The sequence below is a fragment of the Eptesicus fuscus genome, chromosome 6 (assembly GCF_027574615.1).
Source record: "Eptesicus fuscus isolate TK198812 chromosome 6, DD_ASM_mEF_20220401, whole genome shotgun sequence".
In the NCBI taxonomy this organism is placed as follows: Eukaryota; Metazoa; Chordata; class Mammalia; order Chiroptera; family Vespertilionidae; genus Eptesicus; species Eptesicus fuscus.
The window spans coordinates 35586145-35598230 of NC_072478.1; the positions used below are offsets into that span (position 1 = coordinate 35586145).

Sequence of the window (12086 nt, forward strand, 5' to 3'; positions counted from 1 at the left end):
CCTAGGTGGCATCACACCCTCGTGCAACATTGTCACAAGATGGCTGCGCGCACAGTGGAGGCGGGGCCCCATGGCTGCTTGGCGCTGTGAGGCCTGGGGGTCCCGTGGCTCTGCGCAGCATGGAGGAGGCTGGTCCCGGTGTCTCTGCCACCTCGCGCAGAGGAGGCGGGTCATGGCAGGGGAGGACAGTTGTGGGTGATCAGGCCAGCAGGAGAGGGCAGTTGGGGGAGATCAGACTGGCAAGGGGGGCAGTTGTGGGCGATGAGGCCGGCAGGGGGGGCAGTTGTGGGCAATCAGGCCAGCAGGGGAGGGCAGTTGTGGACGATCAGGCCGGCGGGGGCGGGGGGCAGTTGTGGGCAATCAGGCCGGCAGGGGAGCAGTTAGGCATTAATCAGGCTGGCAGGGGAACAGTTAGAGGGCGATCAGGCTGGCAGGCAGAAGCGGTTAGGGGCAATCAGGCAGGGAGGCAGGCAGGCAGGCGAGCAGTTAGGAGCCAGTGGTCCCGGATTGTGAGAGGGATGTCCTGTGGGATTGGGCCTAAACCAGCAGTTGGACATCCCCAAGGGGTCCCAGATTGGAGAGGGTGCAGGCCAGGTTGAGGGACACCCCGTTCCCCCCCCCCCCCCCATGCATGAATTTCGTGCACTGGGCCTCTAGTTATTTCATAAACTCAAACATACCTTATAGACGGTATCTATAAAGCGCAAGTCATTCTTTGCTATGAGTTCTACATTGGATTCCATCAGAAGTTCTGCTACATAAGGGGAATATGAGGTAAGAGAATAGCTGATGATGGGCAAAGATGCTGCTAAATCTCCCTTAACCAAACTGTTGGGGGAAAAAAGAAAAAGGTTTTTAATGAGCATAAATCCACAAAATTGGAAAATTGGGGCAATATAAGAATTATTGTCAATAATTTATAACAACACTATAGCCATAATAAAGTGATGCACAAGACCCTTCATATTCTATCTCCAACACTAAATTAGTCTAGCCAAATTATATTACTCATTTGCTCAAACAATTACAATAGCTCTTTAATACCAATAGAAAATCTAGTACATTTGGTCTTAATAAAACAAATGTACCATCTTACAGAGCTCAAGTACACTATATGCTCTTGCAAGCACTTGTTACCTTATCTCTTATGCTTTTTATCACAAACTGCAAAGGTAAAATATTATGATTTCTAAGTTATAGATGAGGAAAACAGGGTTGGGAAACTGTAACTAGTCTGATCAGTATCTTCCCTTGTATTAGGCCCCTTTGAAATCTGTACCTTATTAGTTTATGCTAATTCCTCCAGAAAGGTATCTCACTTTTCTCTGCCTCTTATTCATTCTCCATAAATCATTTGTCAGATACCAAGCTTTCCATGAAGTCATCCTCAACGCTCTGATCCATATTTCTCTTTCCCAGAATGATTCCCTGGCTATTCAGAATCTGATGCCTCATGCCTGTCTTGTACTCTTTTCTAATTGTCTACACATATGAATCTCATTTTCTACATGAGAAGTAGTTTCACAGATTTTCCCACAACAAAGCACAGGAGAGGCCAGTTCAATTACCCAGTTATATATGTTCAATTGAAGTAATAATGCACTTATGTAAAACATTTGTTTTCCACAAAATTCAAGATGTACATAAATCTCCCTATTCCCAACCCAATATTTTTAATAAGGCAGAGAGCAAGTATATGATGATAGCATTACAATTTGTTTTTCAAGATAAATATAAATTGTTTCTCTTTTATGTTTATGGATATAATATTTTACCCATGAGAAAACTGCTCTGGCAACCTTTTTTACCTATACGACAGTTTAAAAAAGACATACACAAAAAATGCTTTTGAACAGCAAAATCTGTCCCATTTTATGCATGTTATGAATAGAAGACAGCCAGATCTTCAGTTAACATCTCATATAAAACAACCTCAAAAATCTTGGTTATCTATGGTCTAAGAACTTTGATTAGAAACAGTAAGAAGAACAGGTATTATAAACTGGCACACCAAAACAAAAAACACCAAATCACAAGAAAAAATTTTAAAATGGGAAAAAAGTGGAAAGAACCAAAATATGTATATCTGTGGCTGTGTGTGTATGTGAGGGTGGTAATCTGAAACAGCAGCGAGTAGCATTACCTATCTCAATTGACCCTGCAGATACTACTATATTATGAAATAATCTAAAAATGATTGTTTTTAATGACATTCTTGGGTCAATAAGAAAATCAAATGTTTAAGCAGTGTATGCAGAAGAAAGGAACATAATCGGTATCTTTTTAAATTATTCCTATACAAAATGTCTTTTAAAATGTTGATGGTAGCCCTAGCTGGTTTGGCTCAATGGATGGAGTGTTGGCCTGTGGACTGAAGGGTCCCAGGTTCAATTCCTGTCAAGGGCACATGCCTGGGTTGGGAGCTTGATCCCCAGTAGGGGGTGTGCAGGAGGCAGCCAATCAATGATTCTCTCTCATCATTGATGTTTCTTTCCCTTCCTCTCTGAAATCAATAAAAATATATTAAAATAAAATTTAAAAAATGTTTATGGTTAAGGTAGTAAAAAGAAAACAGCTATTCAAACTGATTAAGCCCTGGCAAGACTAGACAGTAGAGATTTCCCTCTTTTGAATAACTAACCTATTGGTATATGCCAGTGATGGCGAACCTATGACACGCGTGTCAGCACTAAATATTTAGTTTTTGGTTTATTAAATATAATTATATATAACAATTATATATTTATGTTATTTAAACTATAAATATCGCAAAATAATGTTTTTTCCTCAAAGTGACACACTACCTGAGTTATGCTCAGTTTTTTGGCGAAGTTTGACACACCAAGCTCAAAAGGTTGCCCATCACTGGTATATGCTATGGAAGCATACTATGGAATACTTTCCGTTTCTCATACATAATACCTGTGACAAAAGTCAACTTTATCCTTGCTCTCCTTACTATCCTTTCATTTGCAGCCATCTCTTAGTGTTAACTCTCCCTAGTATACATTCAGAACTTCTATTTTTATATGTAAAGCCCATTACTCCAGAATTCTACTTAGTAGTTGGTTTAGCCAAGACTCACTCTACTACTTGACAATGTACCTAATCTGGATTTGTCCCTTGACACTCATTGAATAAATGTTTAAATAGCTTCTAATATGTGCCAGGCATCATTCTAGATAAGGGGATACTACACTGAACAAAACTAAGTATTAGCCCTGCCTGGTATAGCTCAGTGGGTAGGGCATTGTCCCATGCACCCAAAGGTTGCCTGTTCAATTAATAGACAGGGCACATGGCCACAATGCAAGTTCAATTCCCAGTAGGGAGTGTGCAGGAAGCACATTCTCAATGTTTCACTCTCACCTTGATGTTTCTCTCTAAATTTCAACAAAAAATCTTTTCCAAAAAAACAACAAAAACTAAGTACTTGATATCAACTTACATCCCAGAGGGGTAAATATCAATGACTATCCCAGGTAAGAATAGATGTATTAGGGGCTAGAAGGTGACAGGAATACCATATTAGATTGGCATGAATATCTACATTAATAAAAAAAATAAGATGCAAATTGACCTTGCCTTCGCGATGCCCACCAGCCAATCAGGAGTGAGTATGCAAGTTAACCCAACAGAGATGGTGGGTTAATTTGCATACGCAGGCGCCAAGTGGCCGGGGACCGAGTGGGATGCTTGAGTCATCGCCATGGCGACGACGCAGGCGTACTGCACTGTTCCAGCCACTCTGGGCCTCTGGGCAGCGTGGGAAGGTGGAAAGGCAGCTCCAGCCAGAGCGAAGGGGTGCCTGCAGCCAGGGGAAGGAAGGCCCATTCTTGCATGAATCTTTGTGCATCGTGCCTCTAGGAGAAGAAATGTATGTTGCTTTGCTACAACCTACAAAAGCAAGTCAGTCATATTGGGAAAGTGGAAACTAACACAAAATGTCCAATGTGGGGTCTGTTATATGAGTTAGCTTAATAATTCTCAGGCAAGGTATAAGTGGTCATAAGAAATCTATTAAGTAGAATCTTCCAAATCATAAAGAAATACTATCCAATTGGATGTGAGGGTGGTAAGTCATATAATAATGAATTCATTACATTTCTACGAGTTTAAAAGTTGTACAGAGACCATACCATATATGGACGTATATTTTGCTACTTCTTTTTTTATTTTCAAAAAAGAAATATATATATATATATATATATATATATATATATTTTAATATCTTTTTATTGATTTCAGAGAGGAACCAAATATGGATGTATATTTTGCTTTTTTACCAAAAAAAAAAATATATACACACACACACACACACACACACATACACATATACATACATATATATATATATGTTAAATATCTTTTTATTGATTTCAGAGAGGAAGGAAGAGGGAGAGAGAGATAGAAACATCAATGATGAGAGAGAACCATTGACTGGCTGCCTTCCGCACGCCCCCGACTGGGGATCGAGCCCACCGAGCCAAACCAGCTGGGGCTCAAAATATATTTTTATTGATTTCAGAGAGGAAAGGAGAGGGAGAGATAGAACATCAATGATGAGAGAGAATCATTGATCAGCTGCCTCCTGCACACCCCCCACTGGGGATTGAGCCCGCAACCCAGGCATATGCCCTTGACCAGAATCAAACCCACGACCCTTCAGTCCACAGGCCAACGCTCTATCCACTGAGCCAAGCCAGCTAGAGCTTTGTACTACTTCTAAAAGCTGATTTAAATCTCGAGTTGGACTTCTTAAAATTCATACTTAGAAATAAACTCCTGTAATTCCCTGCTTTCTAAAATATTTTAATCATTTCTAGGAAAATTTTTAAAGTGCCCAGATAAAATCGGTATCTTTATTTAGATACTCCCCCAAGTCAAATATTATATCAAATCATTACCAAAAAGACTACAAATATGCTTTATATCCTAGCTTACCCTACACAATCCACTTCTTGAGGATAATTTACCGAGCGAAGCACTTGTTCTAGGTTCCGTAAGCTTCTCTTCAAGTCGCCTGTTGCCATTATTTAACATTACATTCAGTTCCAGCTTTTGAAATAATCTAATATTTCACCTAAAAGTAAAAATTTATAAAACAATTAAGACTGCGTGTTTTTGAAGCTTCTCTAATTTATTTTGTTCACATATCCTATTTTGTTCACATCTCCATACTTACCTTTGCTTAGCTATTTCTCCCCTAACTTAACTTCCCTACTGGTCTACTATTGCCTAGTATTTACCTCATATTCCTGAATATAAGGTGTATTTTTTCCCCCCAATATTTTTCCTTATAAAAAAAGTTTGCTTTATATTCACGTTCTTGAAACGTGTCTCATATATGATACTCTCCCAGATTCTTTATTTTGAACAACAAAGTACCATTTGAGAAGACACATCAATCTGAAATAGTCTCCATCAAGGACTATTTTGGATAATTATGAAGGATACATTTTTAAAGAATCAGTCAAAAAAGGAGACAGAATTAGCACAGATTTAGTCATAATTCCTAGAGCTCTGACCTCACCCAGTTGCTAATAAGATGCTTTGGTTAAAAAATAAGTGATTAAAAACCATATATCCTCAACAGGGCAAATAGAACTACAGGGATTCCATGACAGAAGAGGTATCAACAAAATTTTGGAAGATGGAAATCAGACGGATGAGTAACAGCCAACCTAGCAGCACAGACCGGCCAATCACATCTGTCTATTTAGGAGAAAACCAACAGCAGCAACATAGGTTCAGAAATGAGGGGCCCCTTACAGTTCCGCAAGGGGTAGGGCCAAGGGGTGTTGAAATAAGGATGATTATACGAAAGTTTATATAAGGAGCTGCTAAATCCTAGCTTTTTACTTCCCCTCCTGTCTCTGACACATAACTTGTTCAACTGGGCAACTAGCTGTCTGTTCCCCTGGCTTTAACTGTCCTCTAGTTTGTTTCATATATATATGTTAATTCTGATACTTGAATTGAACAATTAAGTAAGTGGATGACAGAATAGTAGCAGCTATGTTCTCTCAATGCTGGAGTGAGAATTTACAGATAAGCAAGGGGAAGAGACAAGAATAAGCCATGCCTAATGGATTAATTAGAGACATCCGTATGAATTTATGTTTAGCTTAATATAGATACAGATAGTTGCATATTGAAATATTTATAGATATGTAGATATAGACAGCTTAGTATATACACATTGATTTCCGCTCTCTGCCAGCTGAAAGTGACTAAAAGCAACGACACCCCAGTAGCAAAGAGCACACATGGCATCCAGAGCTCGGTGTGTAATGCTCTTCTCCAATAAAAGGAACCAGGGCTCCCCGGAGAAAAGACCAATTGTAGAACTGGGGCAGGAAATATGCAAAATGAACCTGCAGCATTATGTAGTTCCAGAAAGTAAAAACTACACACAAAACAAACAAACCAATCCAACATTGATAGGGGTACCTCAAAAGGGCACAGGAGCCAAATGAAATAGCTCCCAATGGTCAAAGTTAACACAATTAGAACAATAAAATTAATAAATTAGTATGAAATTATTATCCAAGGTATAAAACAAAACAAAAAAATCAATCAGTATAATTCAATACATTAACAAATAAAGGAAAAATCTTATAATAATTTTAAGACATGCAAAACAGGCATTTGCTAAAATTCAACACCCATTTATTATATAATTCTTATGACATTAGAAATAGAACTGACTGCATTTGATAAAGATCATCTACAGAAATCTCTTGTAAACATCATACATCATAATAGTGAAATACTGAAAACTTTCTTCCTGAGATTGGGAATGAGGCAAGCTTATCTAGTCTCCTCATTTCTATTCAACATTGTACTAGAGGTGGTAGACAGTACAAACATGCAAGAGAAGTAAGTAAAATGTCACTATTCACAGACAACATAACTGTATATGAAAAAAAATAAAAATAAGTGAATTTAACAAGGTTGCTGGATAGGCCAATTGTATTTCCCAAATAATTAAGAGGTGTTTAAAAATTATATATCTATAAATAACTCATTATAGCCTCAATAAATAATCATAAACATGTGAATAAATCTGGAGAATATATGTAAGAAAGACATCAAAACCAATGAAAAACTCATAAAACTCTAGTGAGATATATTAAAGTAGCCCTAAATAGAAGAGATATACACCTTGATCAAGGATTGAAAGACTCAATATACTGTATATTGATCCATAGATTCAATGCATTCCCTCCCCCTCCCCCAAAAAAATCCCTGCAGTTTTTCATAGGTAGAAATTCACATGCTGAGTCTAAAATATATATAGAAATGCAAAAGATAAAGGACAACTATCAAGATAAAAATTGGAGGACTTAACGACTAGATATCAAGATTCAGTCTAAAGTTAAATTTGGAATAAGTGAAAAGATGTACAAATAGAAAAATGGAACAGAATACAGTCCAGAAACAGACCACTGACACTAAATTTATGACAAACTTGATGCTGAGTAGCCCTGGAGAAAGGATGGTCTTTATCCATAAATGATACTTTGTCAATTGAATATCCAGATGGAATAAATAAAACTTGAACCCCTGATGTAAAGGGTACCTCACATCCTTCACAAATTAATTTCAGGTTTGTTGAAGATCTAAATATAAAATATAAGACAACCAGATTTTCTGGAGATCACATAAGAGAATAATCTTTATGAACTTCGGGTACAGAAGAATTTCTTATCTTATGATTGATAAAATGAAACACATTAAAATTAGTAACTTCTGTTCATCAAAAGACACCTTTAAGAGAGTAGAAAGATAAGCCTTTGAGTGGGAGATGATGATGTCATATATGTAACCAACAAAAAGATTCATGTCTAGAGTATGTAAAGAAATTCCTACAAAATAATAAAAGAAAGATAACTCAATAGAAAAACGGGAAAGAGACCTGAACAGGAATTTGACAGAAGGGTAAACATGTGAAAAGACACTCAATCGAATTATTAGGAAATTACAAAGTAAATTTAAAAATCTGAAATCTACAGAATTCTGTGAAAGAGTGTATTAGTGTTAACTTGGCAATATTGGCTACTAGTAAAGGTGCTATACTTCAAAAAATATAGATAACAGAATATGTATTTATATATGTGTGTGCAGCAAAACACATGAAAAATATTTGACATTTTAAATAAAATGGTTCACTTTTTTAAAATCCCAAAGAAAATAATACCATGGGATTATATTTTTAAATGACTCACGTGGTAGGGCTTTTGTTAGATTCTCCAAAGAAAAGGTTATTCCCTAAGGAGGTCATAAAATAAATAAATATATTTTTATAAATAGTTAAGAACCTTTGCTAAAAAGAGATGAAAGAGATATAGTTTACCTAAACTATAAGTCTAGTCAACCACTAAGGCAAAGCACAATAACACACTTAAAAATATCTACTTGTAACTGTCCATGGACACTTCATAGAAGGAAAATAATAGATAACAACACCTTGAGCAATGAATCCTCTGGGAATGAAGCTTCTTTAAAGTGAAGCCATTGATATTAAAAACAAAACAGAACAATTCACAAATCAGGTGAAGTAGAGTTAGCATGATCTTTCCCCCAGTCAACCTCCCAGCAGTTGCCCAGGATACAAATCATCTCTCTACATACCTTCTCTCTAACTAGAGGCAATAAGGCTAACAATGTGCAAAATCCTAAATTTAGTAAACTTTCTAGTTTAAGCTCCTAGGCATCACATTCTGAACCTTTCCTCTATTTTAGGAGCACACTATCTTCCTGATCCAAATCTCCTCTCCTTTATCAATATGGTAAAGAACAGGTTATTGACTATATTTTTATACACTCATGCATTTTATCACTATTTTTCAGCCAATCAATTACTTCAACTAAGCATTTACATTTTTAGGCAGGAGGAATTTCAGGTCCTTTCAAATGGGAGATAACTAGAAAAGGAAGTAATCCTCAAATCACATTATACAAAATACTGGCCGAAAAGGCAAATCTTTTTTAACACCGTTTAGGATGATTGGGGGTCAACAGATATATGGAAGAAGAGAGATGACTTCTCAGAACATGACCAGCCTTTACTTTCCAGGAAAAGATGATGTGGGAACTAAGCTGGTAATTGTCATTGGCCATTATAGAAGGTCTGAGGTTAAGTTCCAGACATATCTATTTTTAACACAATTCTTCTTGCAGTACCTTTTCTCCTCAGACATTCTACAACTTTAATATAAATTGCATTTCTCCCCACAGACTTCCTTTAATCCTGTATATTCCATCTTTCTAGTACATGTAATTTCATTTAACACTTTATAGTATCTATTCCATCTTTCTTTTCTCTGTAGTTCTGGAACATACATCAATGTCTCATTATTATCAATGTCTCATTATTTCTACCTCTGGTAATGGAATTTCTGACCATAAAGTATGTCCCTGGAACACATCCTCTTCAGTACCAGCAGAATATATATTCTGAAGAAGAATAAGATACAAGTACAGCTTGGATCTGTAGGTGAAGAAGATAAGTGATAAAAACGAAATAAAAAAATAAAGGAATACAAAATGTGAAATTATAGAAAAAATTATAGTTACTGCTCTATATTTTCATGAAAGTCTTTACTACAAAATTAAAAATTAAGATATTAAAAGAAGTCGATCTCTAACTTATGCACATTTTAACATAATACTTTCAGAGATGAAAAATAACGTAACTTAAAAAAATAACATTTACACTTTATAACCCGTATCAAAGAAAAGTAAAAGAAGAAGATATTACTCAGCTTGTAGCATAGATTCAACCATTAAGATGGTCTCAATATTGCTTCCTTAGCTTCCTCCAGAGCTCTCTCCCCAAGTTAGATCTGCCCAACTGAACCCAATTTTCAATCTAGCTAGAGATCATGGCTGTTGGAGGTCATGCAAGGATGCCTGCCAATGGAATGCCATTAAACTCAGTGATTTTTTTTTAATCAAAATGAAGTAACTACACTGACTATAGCAATTATGCTTGATGACTTAAGTTTATGACATTGCTCATAATGCTAGATATTATCTAAAAACCGTGTATCAAAAATAGAGGAGTAGAATGAGGAAAAGTTACGTTTATAAAACTTTGCACAAAAGATATTGGGGAAATGCTGTTCTAAGAGATAGGGAAGAAAGGGCTGGGAAAGAAAACACTGAGGAAATGGGGGTGGGGGTGGAACAAAGGAAGTAAGGGACAAGTATAGACAGAGTTCAGTAGGACTGTCGTGCTCCTATATAAAACTGTTGAAAGGTTTGGACAACTTTAGAAAAACAGGTTCATACAGACCTAATTCCGGAATCAAAACGTCAAGATTGGTTTTGTTTTTTTCATAGTGAGGGAAAAATCAAGAGTCCCCTAGGAAAATGGAAAAATATTGAAACACCAGGGAGATGCAAGCAAGGAACTCACCCACTCCTTTCATCTCTCCCTTCTAGTCAATATTTCCGAGGAGCTGGGACGCCCCTCAGCTCTGAGGCTCCAATAGGAGGAATCAGTCTATCACTTCCCTACCGTAAATCACAGCCACGTCTCAGAGGGTGGGCTGCCACGGTTCTGCGTTGTCACGAAGGGACCTAAGCAGTTGGGTATATATAGGCAAGACACGTCTAGGGGCTCTCCCCACTCCACTAGATTTAAAAGTATGAAAACACGAAAGGACAGACCTGGTCATTCGCTCCCACCCGGGGCTTCGGTAAAGGCATCAAGAGAGGAGACCTCAGCCCAATCTAAGGTGCAGCCTCGCCAGCTCCTCGGTGCTCACCCAGCAGCCACGGAGCAAAGAAGCGGACTCCGTAAGGGAGGGGGGTTGGAGGTGGGGGGGGGGGGGGTCCTATGCAACCAGAGATAGCCCTGGAGCCCAGCCTCCAGCAACAAATGCCGGCGGCCGCACACCCGCGCCGGGGCGCGCTTCTCGCGCCGACCGTTTGTATCGGCAACAGCGGGTCAAAGCCCGCCACGCAGCGCGGCCGGACCTTCAGAGCTGCAGGCTTCCCACGCTCCACGATTCCTCGCTGCAGATTCCACACCACGTTCGTCCAGACCCCCGAGGACGCTGACTCTGCTGAGAGCCTTCTCCACAGCCAGTCCGATCCCAAACTGCAGAGGAGAAATTGGCCCCCAGTTTTGATGCCCAGAGTGGCTCGGGGGGGCGACGTGAGAAACGGGGAAACTGTAACGAATCGTAAACGACGGAGATAAAAATGCTTTTGCTTTCAGCCTCAGACCTCACACGTCACTTCCGGCAACAATAGGAAACGTCAAACCTCAGGCTGTCGGCAGCCCTCGCTGCTGCAGCTTGAGGTGCGCTCCCTTTGGAGGAAGCCGGTGCTTCTTTCTGGGATTCTCGCCGCCCTCACCCCCACCGGCGTGAGCCAGGAACGTCTGAGCCGGCTTCTCCATGGCCTGGGCACCAGTTCCCGGCTGAGCTCTTTTCTTTTTTGGCTGAAAGCCCCCGTCCAGAGGCCGATTCGTCGCGGCGGCGGTGGGGATCGCAGGTCGCTCAGGTACAAGCGTCAGCCTAGTATTTCAGAGCTCTTGCTTCTTTCCCCCCCACACCCCCACTTCTCTCCTCGGAAATGAAGATAACTGGTGCTCGCTAGTTAGTAGAAACTTGCCAACCAGCAAGACTTTGGGACCAATGACAGTGCAAAGCTTCTTGAGTGACAGCGGTGACGGCTTATTACAGTGAGGAATAAGGCGGTGTCAGCAGGCGGGAGTAGGTGTGTTCCTTGGGTTTTCTAGGCCATTAAGGTCAGCTCGGGACCCTACGTAGTGACCCAACTTCATTCTGAAATAAAGCCGAGAAGGGGCAATGATTATCTTCTAACCCAAGTGTTGCTTTTCAAGCAAAGTAGGTTTGGTGTCCGTTGTTACTTTTGTGGCTTTTTTTTTTTTTTTTTTTTTTGGTGCACAGTTTTAGGTTCTTTACATACTTTTCAGTAATAAGAATGCAAACACAGTTAAAGTCACGATAGATTGCCAGTTGCTTCAGTTATCAAACTTTGGTTATCAAGTTGAAAGAGTCTTCGTTTGTCCTCTATTGTTTGTTTCTCTGTAACTGGGCTTTAGT

At 39.1% G+C, this 12086-nt stretch overlaps 2 protein-coding genes across 5 annotated transcripts in view; one reads left to right on the plus strand and one right to left on the minus strand.

Moving 5' to 3' along the window:
- CEP44 (centrosomal protein 44) overlaps positions 1-10867 on the minus strand; it is a 28032-nt gene extending 17165 nt beyond the window's left edge. For 2 of the 3 annotated variants that reach the window (XM_054716948.1, XM_054716946.1), the window contains exons 1-3: positions 9388-9496; positions 4945-5083; positions 681-828 (exon numbers count right to left, since the gene is read on the minus strand). In XM_054716948.1, the coding sequence (XP_054572923.1) occupies positions 681-828; positions 4945-5033 (237 nt within the window). In that variant the 5' untranslated portion in view covers positions 5034-5083; positions 9388-9496. Of the gene's footprint in view, positions 1-680; positions 829-4944; positions 5084-9387; positions 9497-10680 lie in introns of those variants that run through there. The other variant, XM_054716947.1, reaches the window with a different exon arrangement.
- A 394-nt stretch (positions 10868-11261) lies between these two features.
- Positions 11262-12086, plus strand: part of FBXO8 (F-box protein 8) — a 41011-nt gene continuing 40186 nt past the window's right edge. For both annotated transcript variants that reach the window (XM_054717641.1, XM_008155241.3), the window contains exon 1: positions 11262-11520. The gene's annotated coding sequence lies outside the window, so the exon portion shown is untranslated. The remainder of the gene's footprint in view (positions 11521-12086) is intronic.